The sequence below is a fragment of the Hirundo rustica genome, chromosome 1 (genome assembly GCF_015227805.2).
Source record: "Hirundo rustica isolate bHirRus1 chromosome 1, bHirRus1.pri.v3, whole genome shotgun sequence".
NCBI lineage: Eukaryota > Metazoa > Chordata > Aves > Passeriformes > Hirundinidae > Hirundo > Hirundo rustica.
Genome location: NC_053450.1, coordinates 133033273 through 133056009, shown reverse-complemented (window position 1 = coordinate 133056009; position 22737 = coordinate 133033273). Strand labels below are relative to the sequence as shown.

Here is a 22737-nt window from a genome sequence, read left to right as displayed (position 1 = left end):
TTTAACATGAAATTTCACATCTAAACACTTCAGTGTTCAAAGATTTCCACAGATTACCTGCAGAGGATATTAGGGAGCAATCTTTCAGATACTGAAGACATGATTTCCTTTTCCGAACGCTAAGAAAAGCCATATTTGAAGACACATAGGCCTGTTGATCCATCTTTTTCCTTATAGATTACAACATCTGTATTATTTTTAGTGGTTTTGCCAGGAATTAAGTTGAATTGTCATCCTTCAAATTCAGATAGGTTGTAAATCATTTGTTATGTTGTCGTTGATAAATTAAATCTGATGGTGTCAATTCTTCAGCCCCATCTCTTGAGGAATTGATAAAATTAAGTGATAGGATATTTCCCTCTTTAGGAGACTTACCAGACACATAATTATAAGGCAATACAGTTATCTAAGCAAAAGTGAAGGTATGTTTATATAAGATTTCTTGTATTGAAGGAAATTTATTGTAAATACAGTCTGTTGTTCAGTTCTGCTCAGCCACCTTTCTAATACCTACACTAGCCGACTGAAGACTGGTAAAAATCCTTCATATGACCAGCTTGTCTTTTGGGATAAATTCCTCAATGTGAGCAACAAAGATGCCTACCTGCATAGTCTTAAATTACAATGATGGGTAGCTATTTTAAAGTTACGGGTTGAATTCAGAACTAAGGGAAGTTAGGCTTTTTCCAACAGTTGGGATTTTATAACTGTAAGGTAAAGTTTCTCCCGTACATTTTCCATATGCCTCAGTTTTGTGGTATAACTGAAAAGCTGTTCCACCTGATTTTTTTTTTTTTTCTCTTCTTGGCTCTCTTTCCAATTTGCAAAGTATATGTCTGAAAAGATGGTTAATATGAAGTCTAGAAAGTTTGTTTTTATAAATTTTATTGAAATTCTCTACCTCAACCTTAACTACTCTGTAAAGAAACCTGTTGCTGTTCTGTTAGTATATATAGAAAAATATATTAAGCCATGCTATTTTAAAAAGTCATCAATGGTTCTCTTTCAGAAGTTATTTACCTTAGTTATAGGATTGCAACTATTTTCATCACTAACTGAAAATGGCTTTTGTTTATGGCGTATATACTCTCCTCCGCAAAACCTCCAAAATACACTGAAATCATTTTCCCAAGTTGGCCTAATTGCTAATTTTAGCTAAGTTTCATATAATCAGTTGTGAATAACTAAAAGATTAAGGAGAGGCTAAAATGTACTAGAACGGGTGGAGGGGGAAAGAAAACATGAGGTAAACTTGTTAATCTGTTTCAGATACTTCTGTATGTTTCTACTACCAAATCAAACAGGTCGTTTAAGCAGATCAGTATGTATTGATTTATGCTGAGCACGAATTTATTATTGATAGAGGGAGATCTCTGTAGTAATGATACTAATGTTGTAAGTAGTTACATATTGTATATTGCTGCTATTTTTGAGGATACAGTTTCAGGTTTTCCAAGGTCTAAGGATCTTTAGAGAGGGTGCAGTGATTTCATAAATGTTATCCTGACCTCTGGTGGCATTTGTCATGAATCACTGCCTTAATTCAGTGGTGGAAGTTTGTTTTCCTTGTGTTTCTCAGAAACAGGATTCCTTTCCTTTGCTTTAAGCATATATATAAACTGACGCAATAGCAATGAAACCTTTATTTTTAGTCAATAGACTATAGATTATATTTTACTTTATAATGCTAGACAAAATTTCTGTGAATTTTTTGAAAACACAAAGAAGAGCAATCAGACAGAATGTCATTTGAGAGACTTCCATAACCTTCACTTGTTTCATATAATTTATTCACCAAAATTGTGACTGCTGAGTAATGTATTGTAAAATTTAATCTGTTCTTATTTTGTAATTATTTGCTCATACAGTTTTATCCAGAGCTCTTGTTACTTCTTGTTTCCATTATGTTAAAATGGTATGTGGTTTGAATCTTTCAATGTTTAATTGTTTCCTGGGGTATGTAACTAAGCACATCATAAGTAATTAAGTCATAAGAATGTTTCAGTTTTAAAGGTGAACTGCAAAGCTTTTAAAGTACAAATTGTAAGAATCTACATTAAGAGCATTTATAGACTTGCAGAAGATCTCTAAATGGGTAAATCACTGGGACTGTAAGTCGAAACAGAGTCCTGCAGGCCTTGTTTAGCCATCTACTAACACTCAAGTTGGCATCTGAACTAGTGGATTCTTAAATTGCAGATAAATGGAAAATTAATTTGAGTTAAGGTATTTTGAAGTTCATAACTCATTATCAAATGTCTTTCTGCTCTTACAGAGCAAAATTTGTTGTGCCAGGAATTACCAGGCTGCTCCCAAGGCTTCCCTCAACCCAGCACCCTGCTGTGGCTGTCTGGCTGGGGTTTTTTTCACTGATTGCAGTGAAATTTTTTGCCTTGTCATGTTTCCACTTGCACTTTGCCAGAAGACATAAGAATTTTGAAAGTAGAAGGTATCAGATGAGAAACAGCATGAAGTACCATGTTACTGTGTGCATCGCTTTTGTGATGTCGAAGAGTTATGCTCCCATGAAATGGAACAGGATTTCTGACATTCCAGACAGTTGATTTGAATGTGTGTAGCAAAATCCCTTTTATAAGCAGTTAAAAGTCTTTGACAGAATTTTCATCTGTTCAGTCTAGAACAGCTAATGAGATAAGACTTTTGTGCCTTTCCTATTAGCTCTTGTTATAAAGTGCCTTTGATAGTCACACATAGCCATGATTCATGGGAAGAGAAGTGTGTCCACTGTGGTAGATTACAGTGATTGTACACTGAGTCTTTATCAATTAAGCCTAAGTAAAATGGGAGTTACAAAGGGGAAAGGAAGGATTTCATAGTAGTTTCTATTAAGTTACTACGTTATTAATCTGGGACATGTGCCAAAATCTGAATAAAAATGTTAGTGCCAGGCACTGTGTAGACATTTGTGTGTCTGAACATAGAGCAAACATCTGGCAATACGCAAATGATACATCATGCCTCTGTGAGTTGCCTGGACTGCTGTTAGCTGCAATTTTCTTTTTCCCTTCTAAACTAAGGTAGTAATCTCTGTGGTGGCTTCTTTTTGCTGAGAAGATCAGAAATTGAAAGGGCGCTGTGTCAGCTCTGCAAATTCTGTAATGCATTCTCAATTCTCATTTGCCTAATACAAATTCAATGACTGCATTGATCCCATTTATAACAGTGCACTTATTGATTTGCTCAGGCATGATAGTTATTTGTAAGTAAGCCCTGATCTAGGCTATGGCAGATATCTGAGCAGTACAGCTTCTTCTTTTGATTTAAATACAGTATTTAGGTCTGAAATACTATGATGCCTTTCCATTTCTAGTACCATTATTTTTGTTTCAGGCTCTGATGTAATAATGAACTCTGAGGAGAAATGCAGCAGTTCTTGCTTTCTCATTTTTGAGCATTGGTCTGCTGTTTTAAAAGCCTGCCTGTTTGTTATTCATGTGCACACAGCATGTTATTTTCATTTGGTTTTGTTGTTTTTTTTGTTTTGTTGTTTTTAATCTATAACTGCTACTTTGGCTTGTGCTGCCTTTTGGAGATTTGCTGGTTTTGATTTGTACAGTCAGTAGAACCAAACTTCTCATAGAAGCTGAAAGGGCTTGCGGTGTTAGGTGAGTGAAAGAGGATTTATTTTCAAATGTGTTAAGTCAAATGTATAATTTCTGCTCTTTTTCAATTCCACAAAATTCCTTCAAATTGATAATGAAAGTCTCTGATACTGCCTTTCACCCCCTATCAACTGATAGATGACTTTAAGAAAGACTAAGTCTTGTGGTGTATAAAAATCTTTCAGCATAACTATGTTTAGTAATATTTAAAAATATTAAACATGTAATTTAAAATGCAATGGTGCTGTATTTTCTTGATTTAAAACATAAAGCTTTGCATTGACCTTTAAATCTGAATTCCTGTGCTTTCTCTAGATGCTGATTGGTAATAAGATTTTTGTTTTTAGACAATAGTATTTATTTTAGCAATTTTGGATGTTTTACCTGTTATCTATGCTTACTGTGATGCAATTTGCTATATAGAAAACTATTTTGTATTTCAAATGAAATAAATTTTTGTAGCATAACAATTCCCGTGGGTCTGCAGAAATTGCCACATAAGATTCAAGTAAGTGGGAAATAGAAATGAAGCAAATGGAGCATTATTTCAAGTAACATATTTAGAAATTGTCTTTATACAGGTAAATGGTTGCAGTTTTGTGACAAGAACAGCTATACCTGCAGACTTAATCAGGGTACAGTATTGCAAATTGAATCAGAATACTAATGGACAATACTAAATGCCTCAGTTTGTTTTGAACAAAAACTGTGTTGCTGATTAATTCTTTACTTTGCATGCTGTGCTCTGCATCTGCATTGTTTGCTATATTAATATAGTGTGTCGTTAAACTTGAAATGCAAACCAGTTTATTCCATCTATTAAGGCTAAGGTTATAGAGCACAACTCGCAGAAATGTTTTGTGTCAGTGCTTTTGAGGTGTGAATTATACTAACATAGGAGGTTACCATGGCAGTAAGATCTTTGATGCTGTATTGTATGTTAATGTTCTAAGGTGGCATTTGGTACAGAATTGATGCTTGACTTTATTTACTGTAATAAAACATAAAAATTGGCATGTAAAGGAACTTGGATTGATTTAGGAAGAAGAATTTGGAGTTGGAGACATTCATTCAGAGCATGGAATGCAGCACACACACACGCAGCTAGAGGTGATGGAGAATCAATTGGCTGGGAAGCAACAAGAGATTGAAGAACTAAGCAGAGAGATAGAAGAAATGAGGGCAGCCTATGGTACAGAAGGATTGCAACAGGTATAATTACCTTATGTTGCTTTCTACTTGCTATTTGGTTACATGCAAAAAATGCAGAGCCTCACCGCAAACAGTTCACACTAATGGTGGCTGTTCAGAATGCACTCAGTGTGTGATATAGAATTAATTGTACATAATTTCCTTCAATCATATGCCACGTGTTCTATTACTTTGAATGGAATTTCCATTGTGTGTCCTTTTTCTCTGTATTTTGTGACTAAAATTTGAATTGTCTTTGCAGTGAGTTTCTTCAAATTACAAATGGAAAGACAATTTTCTTCAAGAAAAGCCCAAATTATTCTCTACTTATACAAAGACTTTAATGTCTTCCTGTTCCTCCAAGATCAAAAAACTTGTTTTTTTGTAATTATTTGTAATAATATAACTGAACCAAAATATATTTGTGTGTCAGACTTCACAGTGTGAAAACCAAAACAACAGTGTCAGAATGTTCTAATTTAAAACACCTAGTAATTGGGGTTTACAGGAAAGTATTTCTTACTTTAAAAATACCATTGGAATATAAACTTAAGTTTTAAAAGAATATTCTTAGTTCTTTAAAAGAATATTTAAAAGAATATTCTTCCAGTTAAGGCCAGTGGTGCAGTGCACTCAAGTCAGTGCTTTGTTGTTCTTTATGTCTTACTTGTCTCTCTCCTAATTTGGATTCAGGTCATGTCTCTCTGTATTTTGCTTTTTTTTTTTTTGCAAAGTACTATTTAAAAAAAAATAATCTAATATTCAATTATTTTTGCTGTTGCATTATTAGGATTTTATTATTATTAACTATTGTTTTATCTGTGATAATAAATGTCATTTTATCCACCATAACACCAGTTAAGTGGTTGCTCCAGAAGAGGTGGTTTATTATTTCTTTGTCTAGTGTTGAGTTTTAATTACCGTGTCTTGTATCTGTTGTGCGAAGTATAATAGTCATAATTATAGCATAATAAAGAAAATAAATGTTTCTAATGATTGTAACTGTTAATTTTTCCTGAAAGAGTAGAAAGTGAAAATGTTTTCATTTTTTTAAATGGCTTTAATTGCATTTTTTAAAATAAAAATATATTAAAACAAAATTGAGTGGTTTTGGGTTTGGGGCTGTGGTACAATAATATTTTAATAGTTGCAGTTTATTTTTGTGTGATAGTGGTACAGTGCATAGTATCTCAGTTGAGAAATGCATATGGTTTCTTTTTCTGAAGAAACTAATTGGGAAAGGGGTATGGGGAAGACAGTTGTGTGCTTTAGTTCTGCCTGTTTGTCAAGAACAGAGATTGAATTTTAAAAGTTGGAAATTATATAACATGATGTGCTTTCTAACTGATGTATTTACTTAATTTCATTGAACAGATGCAAAAGCAAAGGTGTAGCACACTTAAGTTCCTGATCTGTTCCTAATTTTTCTCTACTATAACAAACATTTAGTATTTCCATTTGGCCTGTGCCTTTAAAGTAGGAGTTGACTCCAGTGTCCTAAATAGAACTTTTATCTGGAAGCATTACCATGTTAACAGCCAACATTCAGCATATAACTCAGTGAAGGTTTTTTTGGGGAACATTGTAAAGAAAACAGTTACAGAAGATTACTAATGGTTAAAAAAAATTGCAATATGTAGAGATGAGGCTTCCACTAGCCTTAGATGAGTTCAATTTGAGAAAGAAACCTCATACCGATACATGATTATATAAATACACACAAAAATATTGCCAATCAATATTGTAGAATTTCTGACTGCTTGAGTGTGATCCTACAAAAAATTGAAACAGCTGGCAAAGAATTTTTTTGTACTCTTTGAATTTCTTCGTCTTTACCAATTATAAAAGATTCATCTGTTAAATATGCTGTGTCCATCTTGCAGCTTGAACTGATTTTCTCATGTAGTTATGAATGATTTCCCTGAGTTCACAGTGTAGAATACTGCATGGTATCTATGACATGCTTTAGTACAATGAATACTATTTGTTGCACTTTAAGTGAGAGATGATATAACTTGCAGTTATTGTGGGAAAAGTGTGTGAATATGAGTAGATGTACAAAGCTGCTGAAACACTTTTACTAGATATTCCAGCTTCCTTTATGATGATTTGTTTATGTGGCCACCCATTTTATTTTAAAAGCAAGTTATATATATAACTAATTATCCTTCTTAAAAGTTGAGATTTTGTTATTTGTTAACTGTATTTTATGGAGAGATCATGTATTGTTCAATGATGGGGGGAAACCTTGTTTCTGAAATTTTTACAAACAGAGTTTGTGAAAATATAAACGCTCTATTAGTGAGACACCTTTTAAACAGAGAGTTTAGGGATGACTTATTCCTACTTAACTAAAATTAGCTAGTAGTTTTGACAGTGGTTTTCATTTGCAATAATAGTTTAAATTATCTTTTACAGCTGCAAGAATTTGAAGCTGCTATCAAAAAAAGAGATGACATTATTACTCAGCTCACTACTAACCTGCAGCAGGCACGAAAAGAAAAGGATGAAACCATGAGGGAGTTCTTGGAGCTTACTGAGCAAAGTCAAAAACTACAAATTCAGTTTCAGCATGTAAGTTTACAGCTACCAACATTTATGTGGGTTTGACAATAGGTGTCACTTCGGAGGGGCCATAAATAGCTACTTCCTGCAGAAAATTTTTTCGTGCATTTTTCAAGAATCAGCCTCTTAGCGTAGATCAGCAGTCATCTTCCTGGTCCTGCAGTTGTTATAGTACCTGTTTTATTGTAATAATTAACTATAAAATGATAAATATTAGTCTGTTCTCTTTCCTACTATGGGGTAATAGCTTGTGATAAGTACTGAATTATGGCAGTTATCCTGGGGAAAAACACTTGGGTAATTAGTTCTTAGAGCTTTGGGCAGAAATGTTCCCTTTGAAATCAAAATAGCTGGCCATCAGCTTCCATGGGCCAGAGCTTCACATTCCAGTCCTTATATTTTTGGATAAAAGCTTCCTTTGTGATGTTATTAAAAGGTAATTTAAGTAACAAAGTGAAGCTTCAGAAAGGCATTACTTCTAAAAAGCATGGTGATTGAGGTGCCACAGGCACAGAGACTACACCTTATGGTGTTGCAGTTGAATATTGTAATTTTTCATGCTGTTTAAGTACCTTGTATAGCTTACTTTGAACTTCAAGTGGATTATACTCTGAAGCCTGAGATTTTATTAAAAATTCTGATTATGGCCTCTATAGCTGCAACTAGTTGATTTACTACATACTGATGTATCTGAGACATTACTGTCCTGTGTTAGCTCACCATGAATATTTAATTAATATGAAATGTCTTATTACTGGTTGGCCATCCCAAATGAATAAGGATGTTTGACTTCCTCGAAAAGAACTTAGAAATCTTTGGGCTTCTGATGGGGAAGAAGAAAGTAAATATCCCTACTTCTGTATGTACCACAAGCTGTTTCTGAAGAACCTGATGCATTTTAGGTTTTATTTCTTTAAAATTCAAGTTGCAGGCAAGTGAAGCCCTAAGGAACAGCAGCCATAGTTGCACAGCTGCGGATTTATTGCAAGCCAAGCAACAGATACTTTCACATCAACAACAGCTAGAAGAACAAGAATGTCTGCTTAAGAATTATCAAATAAAGAATGAAGAATTTGAAGAGCAGATTGCACATCTTCAAGAGAAAATCATGACATATGAAATGGTATGGTCCTTATTATAATGATTTCTTCCTAAGCTCTTTTCAGGATTTTGTAATTTCGTTTGAAATTAAAAAAAAAATCCAAAGCACAGATAATGAGTGTGCTGCATAGAATTCTTACAACAATTTTAAGTTTCTTACACTGTTTCTGTTAACTAACAGATAATATGTATATAATTTAAAACTGACCATTTTATGTCAGTATTATGTAGTATTTTTTTTAATTTATAGAAATACTTAGAGCAGATTATGAAACTAAGTTTCATACGATAAAACACCTTCAATAAATGACATTATTTTAGGAAAAAAAAGTTAATTACCTGCTTGAACAGTCTTTGCATTAAGCAAAGAATGTTTTTTTTCCTTTGTGTACTTTTTTATTATTCTTTGTGTAAAACATTTAAAACCACCTAAAAAAGTTGAATATTATTAAAAGTGATAGAGGCACTGGGGGTTGGAAAGAATAGGATAGGGGCATGATGACATGCGTGGGGTAAGGGTTCTCAGTTATTCCAAGGGTACAGGAAACCTCCAAATGAGGTCAACAAATAATTTATATTTATGTTTTATAACAAATGTAACCTCTCTAGCCTTCTAAGGAAGACTAAATAGCTAAGTCTGTAACTCTTCTTACATGTTCAGATATTTGGCTGAAAATAAGAACATGGTTTTCCTCATTTTTTAAAGGAAAAACAGAAAAAAAAGCAAGAAGATTTGAGTAAATTACAAGAAAAAGAAACATTAGTTGAAGAGCTGGAAGCAAAACTTGGAGAAGAGGAAAAAAATTCATTTCAGCTAAGGGAAAAGCTATCAGAAGTGAGCAAATTACTTGAAGAATTGAAAGAAGAGATTTCAACAAGGAACCAGCAGATCAGTAATATGAAAGTTGAACTTACCACCTACAAACAGAAAGAAAGACAATGTTCTGATGAAATAAAACAGTTAATGGGAACTGTGGAAGAACTGCAGAAACGATGTTATAAAGACAGCCAGTCTGAAGCTGACATTGTGCAAAGAATGGAAGTAGAAACACAAAGGAGACTGGCACAACTTCAGGCTGAATTAGATGAAATGCACGGCCAGCAGATTGTACAAATGAAGCAAGAATTAATTAAGCAGCATGCAGTGGAATTAGAACGGCGTCTTTTGCAACAGAAAGTAGAATTGGAGCAAACTTCAAGTCTGTGTTTTAATGAGAATGTTAATAAAGATCAAATGCATTTAATGAATATTAAAATTAATGAATTGTATGTGAAATTGCAGGATGCTGATAAGGAAAGGGAAAAAATGAAGCAAGAATTGTCACAACAGATGGAAGTTATTGCAACAGAGAAGTCTCTTCAACAAACTAGAATTGAAGATCTTCTTCAAGAACTGAATTTTTCAAGAGAGCAGGTTCAAAGAGCCAAGCAAACTATAGTGGATATGGAATGTAGATTAAATGAAACTGAAAAATACCAGTTTGAGATTGAAGATTTAAAAACTCAACTGGCTTCTGCCTCTGAATTTAGGAAGGATTTGGAATTAAAACATGAGGCAGAAATCACAAATTACAAAATAAAACTTGAAATGCTAGAAAAGGAGAAGGATGCGGTTTTGGACAGGATGGCAGAATCTCAAGAAGCAGAATTAGAGAGACTGAGGACAAATCTTCTGTTTAGTCATGAAGAGGAGCTTTCCAGGCTTAAAGAAGACTTAGAAAAAGAGCACATGGTGAACATGGAAAGCCTTAAACACAACTTGAATATGCACCATAAACAGCAGTTAGATGAAGTACAAAATGAAATGAGTCAAAAGATAGAAGCCATGCAATATGAAAAGGACAGCTTAATCACAAAGCAAAATCAGTTGATTTTAGAGATTACAAACCTGAAAGATTTACAGCAGTCTATTGTAAATTCTAAATCTGAAGAAATGACACTTCAAATTCATGAACTGGAGAAGGAAATTGAAGTGCTTAGGCAAGAGGAAAAAGAAAAGGGTACGCTTGAACAAGAAATACAAGAGCTGCAGCTTAAATCTGAGTTGATGCAGGAACAAATGAGGGAGAGAGAAGATACCCTTCAAAAAAAATGTTCAGAACTAGAAATACAAAACAATGTTCTTAAGGGGGAAAATGAAACTCTGGAAGAGAAATTAAAAAATATGTTGGTATGCTCTGAAGAAAACATATCTTGTGACAGTAGCGTTAGCTCTAAGACAGAAATTTTGGACTTGCAGAAAAGAATAGAAAAGCTGATTACTGAAAATGAGCAACTTAAAAACCAAAACAGTATCCTTCAAGAAGATACTGAAAGGCAGAAGAGTGCCTTTTCACTGACTGAGAAAAAACTTGAAGCTAGTTATAAAGAACTACAGAAAGAATGTGCAAGTCTTCTGAAGGCAAAAACTGAGTTAGAAGAGAACAAGAAAAAGCAGGAAGCTGAATATAAAAGCAAACTCAACTCTTTGAATGAAAAAATCTGCCACTTAGAAAGCAATAGATCAGTTTTATTTAAAACTAAGCCCTCTGGTTTTGAAGGGAGTAAAGAAATAAAGGTGTCCAGGGAAGACATATTTGAGGCTGGAGAAGTTGTTGAGAAAGATGCAACAGAACTTATGGAAAAGCTTCAGGTTACTCAGCGTGAGAAAGTGGAATTATCTCTGAGACTTTCTGATATCTCTGAACAGTTAAAGTCAAAGAATAATGAAATCTGTCTTTTAAATGAAAAAATCAAATCATTAAAAGATGAGAAAGAGCAAGTTCTAGTGAAATGTAAAGAACTAGAAGCCAAAATTAGTCATGTTCAGAAAACAAATAGTAATAGTAATGACTCTAAGAAAAAATGCTCTAAAGGAAAATCTCTGAAGACTGCTACTCCAGCGTGTGAAGGTAGGAATAAATCCCCTGGTTCCAGGAGTAAAATTGATGAAGGAATAAATTCAAGAGGTAATCTAAGTTCTGGTAAAGAGTGCAGCCATGAGGGGACAAAAAGGAAGGAGGTCCAGCAAATGCTGAAACCAGACCAGCAGTCTGTTGTGGAACATTTGCATGGGATACCGGACAGGCTGACAGAGGAAACATCATTAACAGCCATTACACAGGGTGAAAATAACCTTCAGCAGCAAGTGGATGCCTTAAAATCAGAACAGGTATGTCATGTAAAGCAGTATAGAAAATACTTTAACTATGAAAATTTATAGGCGCTTACACTTGAAAATTTGCATCATATTTTTTCCACTTATCTGCTTTGAAGTATAGGTTTGTGTGTCAGTGATTGAAAGAGCTGTGGCCAGTGGTTGAAAGGGGTTATATGAATGTGCAGAATTACAAGCACAGTTGATGTGTATGAGGATGCTTTTTGAATGAAAAAAATACTCTTCCCTTGTGTTTAATTAAATCAACAACAACAACAAAAAGGTACAAGGACTACCAGAACACTTCATATTTTGATGCAGCATTTCACTTACTTGAGGGGAACACTTATTTTGGACATAATTTTTTGTTCTGTGATTAGTTTTTTAGTTCTCTAAGTACTCATTCAAATATTATAAAAACCAATGAAACTTCATCAGTCATTTTGACCAAACTTTTGAACTATCAAACTTGTGAAATACTAAAATTACAGTATCAATTTTTTTGCTGTTTATGTGATTATTACTTTTGAAGAAATGTATCTGGATGTGATAATCAGAACTCATATCATGTGATTCTAACTATTCTCTTAAGTTTAGCTGGTACAATTTTGCTTGTGTTTCTTGGTATTGTAAATTAGTTGTAGGTAACATGGAAAGGATTCCTATTTATCAATATAAATAGCTAAGTACTGAGGTACTAGTATTTAATTAGGTGGTGGAATCATAAATCTACATATAAATTTAAATTTATATGCATTGGTGAAGTTCAGTAGCATGCTGCGAGATGTATGCAACTAGGTGTTCTGTGGAAATGGATGTTAAGCAGACTTCTACTATTTTTTAAACTTTTTTTGTGTTATAGAAGTCAACCTAACAGTGAACTAATACCACCAGCTGCCTAATATTGCATTGTAGTTCATTCACTTCCTAAGAAATAAAATCACAAGCAAAGCCACATTGGAAACAGTTGTGAGATTATAAAAAGAGCTTTGGCTTTGTGATGGTTTGGTTTAGGCTTTTTTGTTTGTTTTGATTGGTTGGTTTGTTTTTTATAAGGTTGTGTGAAGGGTCTTATAATTTCCTGCCATACAACTAAAAATCATTGTGGTCCAGCGATGTCTAAAAACCTTTTTCAAACTTCAGCTCTAAGTAGATCCCTGTTATCATATCCCAGACATCTTTTTCCTCTAGCAATAACATCCCCAAAGTGCAGACTGGAACTTAAAGCCTTGAAAATCAATGTTTTTAAGGTCTGCTAATAATACAATCTTTTCTCTGTGTTTAGAGTACGCTTTTTTAACTACTCCATTAGTAATGATATTGCTCTTCCTTCACTGGCTTAAAATTCATTGGGATTTTATTGCTGCAAAATAGGAATTGAAACCTATTGAGTTTTGTTGATTTTAAATTGATTTCTATTCTAAGTTGAAGAAGTTCTTACTATTTTAAAACACAGCCTTCCAAACTACATATATTTAAATTTACCTTATGCATACCATATACGCAGCATTCCCTTCAACACATTATTAATCTCAGAAATTTCCAAAGATGGGTCTTTCTATTTTCTTGTTTCTCACTTTTAAATTGTGTCTTTGTATTCAAAGACTGATTTACAACTACAAATGGAAGCACAGCGGATTTGCCTATCCCTGGTTTATTCAGCTCATGTAGACCAGGTTTGTGAGTCCTTGAAGGCAGAAAAAGAGAGTGCACTTTGCAGTCTTAAAGAGGAACTTGTTCATAATCATATGCAAGAGATGACTGACCTTAAAAGAATGCATCAGCTGGAGCTCCAGACCCTGAAATTTCAACAAGCAGGTAACTTGACCAAAATTATGAGAATGAAGCTGTCTGTGAAAAACAGTGTCTTTAAAAGCCCCAACCAAACAAGCACAAGAATTTGTGCATCTAGCTGTCCAATAAATTGTTTTTATAGAATATTTCAAAACATGTTTTCAACAAATTGTTTACCCAGTACATGCAGTCTATTACTGAGGTAACTTGAAAAAAACAGTGTATAAAAAAATTGGGAAACAAAAGTTTATATTAGCTCAATTAATTGTAAAGAGCAATATAGTAGATTCACCTATAATGTTAAATAATAAGCAAATTCACCAGCAGAGTGTTTCTGGACTTTTTTTTTTTTCTTTTCTTTGTATTACTGCATTGACTCCTTGCACACTTTCAGTAAACTTTTTGCCTCGGTGAGCTTTAATGTTATCATTATGGTTTTCTATCTCAGGTCTTTCTGTTATATCATGTTTTGCCCTTGTTTGATTTTTTTTACGTAAGTTATTCTCCCTCCTCTCCCTCCACTAGGTATCTGTACACTTTTTTCTTTCTGGAGGTCACTTAATGCACAAAGTCATTTCTTATCTCTTGCTCCTCTAGAACCTTCAGCTCATCTGTGATAATTGAAACTGTCCATATGTTGTAACAATAAAAAGGGGAACAAAAAAAGTTCCTTTCCTCAGGCTGAAGAGGCAGCCTCACTGAGGCAGGAAATTAGGCCTTTGAAAAGTTGTGTTTAAAAATAACATGACTAATTTGTATTTCTAGATGATGAAGGGAAGTCTGCACAAAGACTAATAGAAAAACTGAATGAAGCTGTCACTGAGGAATGTTCCAGGCTAGTTCAGGTAAGAATTAACAAAAAGCCTTTTTCAAAATTAAAATTTGGAAAACAAGAAATTATGGTTAGTGAGTCATCCTATTTTTCTACATTATTTTGCATGTTTTCTTTGCTGCTTTTCTCTTTGCATTGATCTCAAAATAGAGACTGCTAAACCTGAGCTTCTAAAATAGCATTGCAAATGGTTTTGTATTTTTTTTCCCCTAAACCAGCTTACAAAAGACAAGTCTTTTGTTTTACATCTCAAATCTTCTAGGTAATGTTGATCTCATCTCTGCTAGTTTGGAAGTACTTTTTTCCTTTCTCTTTGTTTATGGATATATGTTTTTGATTCAAGAGTCTCATGTCACGCACATATTGATACCCAGGACATCACCTCTCATACCTGCAATAAGATAGTAATTTCTTTCTTATCTTTCAAAGACTTAAAACTGTCAAACAATCTAAAAAAAATTACTATCTGTGTTTGTTTCTAGTAAAGAAATATTATAGTCAAAAATTGAAGCTTATATTTAGTCTTCATTCTAATATCAACCACCTATAATAATATTTAGGTATATCTTTTTCCCTAGAGTCATAGTAATTGATGGCCCTTAGGGGGTGCCTTTTGACCGTCAATCGAGATACTTATTGAACTTATTTCTGGATAAATTAAGCTGCTTTTGTCACTCATTGTAAGCCATGGTTTTCAAGTCTAAAATACTTCTAATGGATGGGGTTTATGGTTTGTGGTGTTTTTTTGGGTTTTTTTTCCTTCTTTGCTGGATTTTTTCAACACCTCCTTGGGAAAGTGAATAGCAAGATTTTAACTTGAGGTCCAGCATAGGAGAGATTAAGCAGGAATCCGTGATAGCTCAGAGAAAGTAGCTGCTAAATGAGAGTGCATGGCATGAGCTTTTTCACAGTGTGAAAAATGCTGCCTGTTTGTGTGGTCTTTTTGTTGACCTGTCAGAGAAATTATGGTTTTACTTTTATAAGTTGAGTTTGCTTTTTGTTGAGTACAAAATCTTTAAATAAAGAATCCCACTGTGCTTTGAGCAAGCGGTTTCTTTTCAAGTATCATTTATCTTCAGAAATCATATGGATAAATCTTCTTTTTGCCTGCCCATTGTGAATTTTTTTTATGCCATACCCTTTTATATGATTTGTTCAGCACTTAAAGAACAAGATGAGCTGTAATCCCTAAAAAGATACAAATTTCTGCTGTAGGGAATTCCTCTTCCAAGTAAGATTGCAGCTTATGAGAATGAGGCATTTAAAATGTAAATTTGTTTTCCACATCAATAAAGGAGGCCTTTCTTACTGATTTGAAAACATGTGGATTTATGCTTTAGCTGAAAAGTCTTTTCATATCTGTTTCTTTTATCAGGGGTTTAAAAGATTGTGTACGTTCTTAGGATTCAACAGACCACTTATGCCATCATTTTCACAGAAGTTAATGCTCACAAAGTACTACTTTCTTCCCATTTTTCTTGTTTTCTTTGTGAATTGTGATTGATAAAATAATAAGAAATTGTTTACTTTTTGCTTTGTTTGATTTGTTATACAGGTATTGTGTGGCAGTCAGAATGAAAATTCTTCAGCTTCTGTAGAAGCTGATGAAAGGGAGCAGGAAATTTTGTGTAAACCTGCTGTGAAAGAAAAACTGAGTGTAGAATTACCAGTACACAGAGGTCAAGCTCAAGGTAATGACTTTGTACTATCATGCTTGTTAAAAATACTTATTTAAAGTATTCCAGACTGGCAGTTTTGCCATTACATTTTCAGGTACTTATTCATGAGCTTAAATAGCTGTTTTAGAGATTTCTTTTTTATTACAGATATTTTCTTATGCTGTTTTCTTTTTTGTGGATATTGGTGGAAAAAGGTGTTATGGGTTTTTCTCTTCCTCCTTTTGTAGAAGAAGCTAGTAGTCCTACCAGAAAAATGCATATGTATCAATACTTATAAAAACGTGTTCAAAATCTGGAAGGGCTTCACTTGTTTCAGTATTTTGTAATGTTTATCAGACAATTCTTCAGGGCAGAACTTGTGAACAAATCACTTCTATTAAAATTTGTGGTAAAATGTTTGTTTTCTTTTTGTAAAGTCCCTGGTTCTTTATGTAATTTGACTTTGCAAGAACGGATGGATGCACTTCTCCGCAAGATAATGGAAGAGTACAGCAGGCTGAAAGCACTTCAAACACAGCTGATGGCAGAGTGTAAACAGGTAAACTTTTATAGCATGGAGTGTATGAGCATTTGAATTTTCTCTGTTTCATGAATTCCTTCTGAATGACTGAGGAAGGACATGCTGTCTGTCACTAGAGGTCACGAAGAGAAATGAATACTCACACAATCTTTTGACTCCAAGAAGGCTGAAGAAAAGCCTTTATTGATTCCCAAGACCTCGCTTATACAGATTTTGAACAATGACCAGGGATTGGAGAACAAGGCTACCACCTCTCCATCCCACTGGCCAGACTAGAAGTCAATCAGATGATTTTCATCAGAAAAGAATGTAGAAAACAATGATTGTTTATGGTACAGACATGAGAACTCAGCTACAGAACTGTAAACATCTCACAAAACTCACAAAATGTAGCAACACTGTCCATGTCACGGAATTGTGGACTGGTTGAGGTTGGGAGACACCTCTGGAGTTCATCTAATCCAGCCCCTCTCCCAAGGCAGTGTCATCTAGGAAAGGTTGCCAGGGGCTGTGTCCAGCTGAATTTTGATACTTCACAAGGCAGGTGGGCACCTTTGCCTCCTTCAGGTTGTACATGCCCAGCTCTTCCAACCTCTTCTCGTACAGCAAATGCTCCAAGCCTCCCATCTCCTGTGTAACTCTCTGCTGGACTTGTGCCAGTATGTTCATTTCTCTCCTATGCGGGGAGTGCAGCACTGGATATAAGATTTTTGTGCTGCTATGAGACAAATTGTTGTTAATTGCATTTACTTGATTATTATTTAGGTCAAGGAACCAAGGCTATCTTCTTCAGAAATGAGGAAAGAAGAGGAACCTATCCATATGGAAATAGGAAAGGAAAGTCTGCAGACTCCTTCACAGAATCTAATGGGTAAAATGATGTATATGCTGTTTTTAATGTATGTATATTCAGAGAGAAAGAAAAGACAGTGACTTTTAATTTTGACTGATATCTTTTTACAGCTTGAACATGAGAGATTTTTTTTCTGATTTTGCAGTACAATACTCTGATTTTCTTAATTCTGTAAATTTTTTCAGAATTATATTCTGTGATACATTTTTGGTTTAGTACTTTTTAGTTTTCCACAATTACAATTTGTTACCCATATCAAATACTATTTTGCAGAATGAAAGATTAAGTTATCATTCTTTGTTACGGAAAAGTAGTTGACAGGATGTCAATTTTTTTTTTTTTTTTAGCTACATTAATTGTTCAGTCCATCACTGCTAAATATTTGTGAAGAAGTTAATGTAGTTTCCTTCTTTCCTTCTTTCCATGCGTCCTTCTCACCCCCTGCTTCACATAACCTATATACAGATCCTACAATTCAAGAATACTGTTCAAAGCAGATAGGGAACCTTAAAAAACAACTTGAGGAGCAGCATGCTCAAGAGCTGGAACACCTCCGGTCCTATTTCCAGCAGCAGCTGAAAGAAAGTCAGGAGAGGTACGCTGCAGAGCTTGTCCATCTGCAGGACAAGCTTCACCTTGCTGGGGTATCCTCTGACCACACAAGGTATTAATCAGTTTTTCAATGCTTTATAACTTCACACTTGTTCAAGGATTGTTTCAAATAACTGTTTGTGTAAAGCTCTGTGTTCTGCTTCGGAACTGGAGAAATTCTTTATAAGTGTGGTCTTCTATAGTTTTGTTCCTTCAAGAGTTGTTAAGAGTCTTATAAGGAAATGACATAAACATTGCAAATTAAGTAGTGCAGCATTTATAGTTAAGAGAGGAAGATTTGATAAATGATATAATGTATAAAAGTAATTTCATATATATGAACTTTATAGCAGCAATTTCAAAACTTCAACTCAGTAGACAACATTTAATCCTCAAAACTCCAGGCACCAGCCTTAATATCTAAAGACATCTTGTGTAGATGTAGTTGCCTAAAATTAATTATTTTCTAGAATGATAGGTAGTAATAAAGTTTGTGGTAAAGTTCAGGTCCACTTAACACATTCTGGTTTTCACTAAGTCAAGGGCAATGAAATACTGATTTTTTTTATTTTATTTTTTTTTTTAAATCATTATTGCCCTTCTCTGCTTTTTGTACGTTTTAGTGGATCCACGGATTCAGAAAGAAAGTTAAAAGAAGTCTTCAGAAAAGTAAAGTGCACAGAAAATCTTCTTCCAAAAAAACCAGAAAAAGCATTAGAGGTATGATGTAACTCAGTTGATAGCTAATACATATAAGAGTGACATAATTTAGATGCTTTGTCTTCTTAGATGGAACTGAAATAGTGACTAATACTTGATAGATTAAGATAGTTATCGTCTTAGTACTGTACTATACTATTAGCCAGTCCATGTCAGCGGAAAAATATTTAAATTTTGCCGAAAAACATCTGGGAATTATGATCAAGAAAATTTGCTTTATTGATGCTGGGTTTAAATTTATTTTCTTTATTTTATCTCTGAAACAAGACATTTTAGTTGGCTGCTACTTCCTAAAGTGGGAGAGAATTAGTGTTCAAATTCTGGGATTTCTTCAGGAATCTTTTAAATATTGTGACTTTTCTTTAAACATGAGTTACAAAACGAGCAATTTAAGTGAAATACCAGGACTTTTGTAGTACATGCTGAACAGTTTAGGAGAAATTTTGGAAAAGTAACCCCAAAGATTTTAAGAGACCAAGTGCAAATGGAAAAGACCCCATGCATTCCTCCCTGGGATTGCTGGAAAACTAGCTCAAAAATTCTGCGTTTTGCAAAATAGCAGTGTTATTTTGTACTGTGTTTCTGTGCTTCCTGACCTGGTTTCACTGCATTTGACATCTCAGATAGGTCTGGAAGGAGAGTTGTTTCAAACTCTACATTTAAAATTTATTTTGAAGCAGAAACTAGGCAAAGTCTTTTGCTCTGTGTTGTGGTACAAAATTATGTGATTTGTATGAGATGGAGGAAACCTAATTGAGGTAAAAAAAATCTCTTGCTGGATTGAAGCTTTAATGAAATAAAATCACAAATACATGATCTGAGATTTCATGTTTTTCTTACAGCTTGGTAGGGAAATGGAAATGCAGAATGATCTGGATGTTGTTCAGTTGCTCCAAAAACAGTACCAAGAAAGATTGGAAGAAGAGGTAGCAAAGGTATTACTTTTATTTCTTTACTTTAAAATATGTTTTTAAAATCTGTAATTTTTATTTGCCATTTTCAACTGTTTAGGCAGTTGCTGTAGAATATGCTAACTTTTATATGATTTGTTTACAAAGATTTGTTTCATTTGGTTTCTGAATGGGAGTCTTAAAAAATTCTGGAACATTTTGAGGTTTCTTAGCTATCTGTCCTATTCTTAACTCATAATTTCTATTCATATGGGTTGTGGTGGTGGTGTTTAAGACCTCAAAGGAAATAGACAGCATGCTGCCATATTCTGCACTAGAATTTATTTTAAAAATCCAGAGACTTAGAGTATATTTCTTGCTACCATAGGCTTAACAGCAGGTCAGTTCAAAAGATTTCTGCACTTAAGAGTTTCATACTATTTTCTCTCTTTATTTTATTGTGCATTTTAATATGTTGTGTAAAATGCATAGTTTATCTTTAGATCTGGTGACTAAAACATGAAAAATAAAATTAAGATTTTATAGTTAGAGTATATTTGTTTGTGGATTTACTTACTTTTTGATTTAGAAAAAAGTTTCCATTTGTTTGTAGAACAGAAAAAATATTCTCTTATCTGCTGCCAGGAATACCCTTCTTTATGAGGAAACAAATGTTGCATTGGTTAAGATCAGTTTAAATTCAAAAGACAAACTCACATTTTCTGGAAAGGAAGAGTTTGGTGTTTTCAAGTGTAGCACTTCTGTATATAGACACTATTTTTTTCACACTTTTTGTAGCTTTGCTATAAACCACTGTATTCTAAATCTAGAATAGTATTGCTTACACGATTGGAAAAAGCTGTTTATCTGTATTAGCAACACAGAAGTTATCAGCCTGTTGTAACTGCAACTGCAGCTACTTAGTGCCAGTAATTTCTTCCTGGTCAAGTAAAATTCCTGTGCTAAATATCAAGCACATGGCACTGCTTTCTTCATACAGCCCAAAATTCTATGTCAGTCAAACTTTTACATAGGATGCTTGGCTAGACAGAGCAGGTTAGCACAGCTGTTCTTAAGTCGGTGTGCCAGCACTTTTTATAATCACCTATTAGGATCTTAAAAAAGGAAAAAAAAAAAAAAGTTTTGTTATTTCCATGCTAAATAATCTGTTGTAACTGGAAACAACATTGTAGTTCATTAAACTACCTTAAATACAGCGTGTATGTATTTTAAGATGTAACTATTTTCAAGATTGACAAGATATCTTTGTTCTTACATCTTTCTGTTTTCTTCTGGGAACCTTTTATTTACATTTTTATTGTTGATGGTCATCTATGAGGTTTCTTCAGTAATAGGAAATGGTGTGAAGCATAAACCAATACAGACTTCTCTTATTTTTTTCAGGTTATTGTGTCAATGAGTGTAGCATTTGCCAAACAGACTGAATTGTCAGAAATTGCTAGGCAGAAAGAGGAAGAAGCACCAATGCTGATTGCACATCCAGAGAGAAAACATTTTGGAATTAAGAAGCAGCACAGTGAGAAAGAAGTTGACAGCCTTCTTAGAAAAGCAACTGGAAAAAGCAGTAAGAATGAAGAAGGATTGAAATCACTTTGCAAGGAACTCCGTGAGGAGTCTGGAGAGATCAACTCACTTGGAGAACAGCTTCATTCTAATAGCAGCCCGGATTGCATATTGGGACAGACAACACATAAGTCAGTGATTTCTGAAGAACCTTTTTCCCATAGCAAAGGTGTTACAGGAGAAGAAATACCAGTAAGTGTTTAAAAAAAAAAAAAAAAGAAAGAAAAAATTAGAGATTAAAATTCCATTTAAATATTTCCTTTTCCCTTTCAAAGGGTTGACAACTTGATACCTAAATTATCTACCCTTCTTTCCTGTGTGCTATGCCTGAGGAAGGGAATATGATGCCAGCTGTATTGCAGACAACAAATTGTTTAAAGACATTTTGTAAGCTAGGTTATCTTTTAATGTTTATATAAAGAAGAGATTAAAAATAGTGCTTAAACTGTTTGAGTCTCTTGTGATAAAGGATATCAGCCGAACACAAAAATAATTAAATGATGCAAAGCGTATAGTTAGCATTTCACAAACATGGGGTGGGGCTGAATTAAAATAAATAACATAAAAAAGGGTCGTAAAAAGCACAGAAGAGAGTTATTTTTCAGTAACTCTGTTGAGAGTTATTGGAAAAAAATTATCTTTTTAAATGGGGAATAATTCTAAGCTTGGACTGTTCAAGAGCAGGCAATACGATAACGCTTCCATGCCAGCTACTTTCATTTATGAAAGCAATTTCTGAAATTTATTTAAATCTTTCCTAGGAACAGTTGTTGAACGTAAAATGCTAAAATAATTGCACTGTTTCAGCCCTCCAGCGAGGTGGCAGCCACAGCCACAGGCACAGAAGCAGCCAGTCAGCTGTTGCTGTACGAGGAGCGCCTGGAGGACATGCGGCAGGAGCTCGTGCGCCAGTACCAGGAGCATCAGCAGGCAACCGAGTTATTGAGACAGGGGCACATGCAGCAAATGGAGCGTCAGAAGGAAAATCAAGATCAACTCTTAGCAGAGCTGGAGAGTCTTAAAGTGCAATTAGCTGAGGTAATACACAATTCAGCCAGTGAGTTGGTATGGGTTAACAAAGGAACATCACCGGGCAGATTCGTATTTATGATTTACACCTATTTAGAGGGAGAGAGAGGCATGCACGTATTTTCCATGTGCATGCGTGCACACTTGTGCACACACATCTTTTTGTGTGTGTGTGTGTGTGTGTACATACAAGCCCATATATGCGTATATTTATGGAAGACATATTTTTTAAATCAAAGCTCAGACAGTGATAGATCAATTTAGACTTCTGTAAACGAGGAGCAAACCTGCAGTGCTGCACAGCAGGCAGCAGAGAGTGAGTGGGGATGCACTGCCAGCTGTGCCACCTGCCAGATACATGGCCCCGTGTAGGATGCAGGCTAGTAGCTATTTACGTGAATGAAGCCGCCAGCCATGCTAGAAATGCAGTTATAAAATTCTTCATTTTTCATCAATCTGACCTGAACAATATCAGTGGCTTCCTGCAACAATATGTTTTGGCATTTTGGGATTTTTTCCCCCAGTTCTGGGAAATAAGTCGTTACCAACATTTAGAATGAAACACTATCTGTGGACTTTAGTGGGAAACATCAATGTTCTTTGCCTTCTCAAACTTAACTTGCAGTCAC

The 22737-nt window shown here is 34.4% G+C and overlaps 1 protein-coding gene across 5 annotated transcripts in view; it reads left to right on the top strand.

The window, feature by feature from the left end:
* Positions 1–22737, top strand: part of AKAP9 (A-kinase anchoring protein 9) — a 106324-nt gene that overhangs the window by 35868 nt on the left and 47719 nt on the right. For 3 of the 5 annotated variants that reach the window (XM_040077166.2, XM_040077256.2, XM_040077080.2), the window contains exons 4-18: positions 4205–4258; positions 4665–4835; positions 7233–7388; positions 8305–8502; positions 9187–11631; positions 13221–13434; positions 14176–14255; positions 15798–15933; positions 16338–16459; positions 17207–17312; positions 17760–17958; positions 18509–18605; positions 19448–19540; positions 20900–21271; positions 21887–22117. In XM_040077166.2, coding sequence (XP_039933100.1) covers positions 4205–4258; positions 4665–4835; positions 7233–7388; positions 8305–8502; positions 9187–11631; positions 13221–13434; positions 14176–14255; positions 15798–15933; positions 16338–16459; positions 17207–17312; positions 17760–17958; positions 18509–18605; positions 19448–19540; positions 20900–21271; positions 21887–22117 — 4674 coding nt within the window. The remainder of the gene's footprint in view (positions 1–4204; positions 4259–4664; positions 4836–7232; positions 7389–8304; positions 8503–9186; positions 11632–13220; positions 13435–14175; positions 14256–15797; positions 15934–16337; positions 16460–17206; positions 17313–17759; positions 17959–18508; positions 18606–19447; positions 19541–20899; positions 21272–21886; positions 22118–22737) is intronic. The other 2 variants (XM_040077336.2, XM_040077411.2) reach the window with 2 other exon arrangements.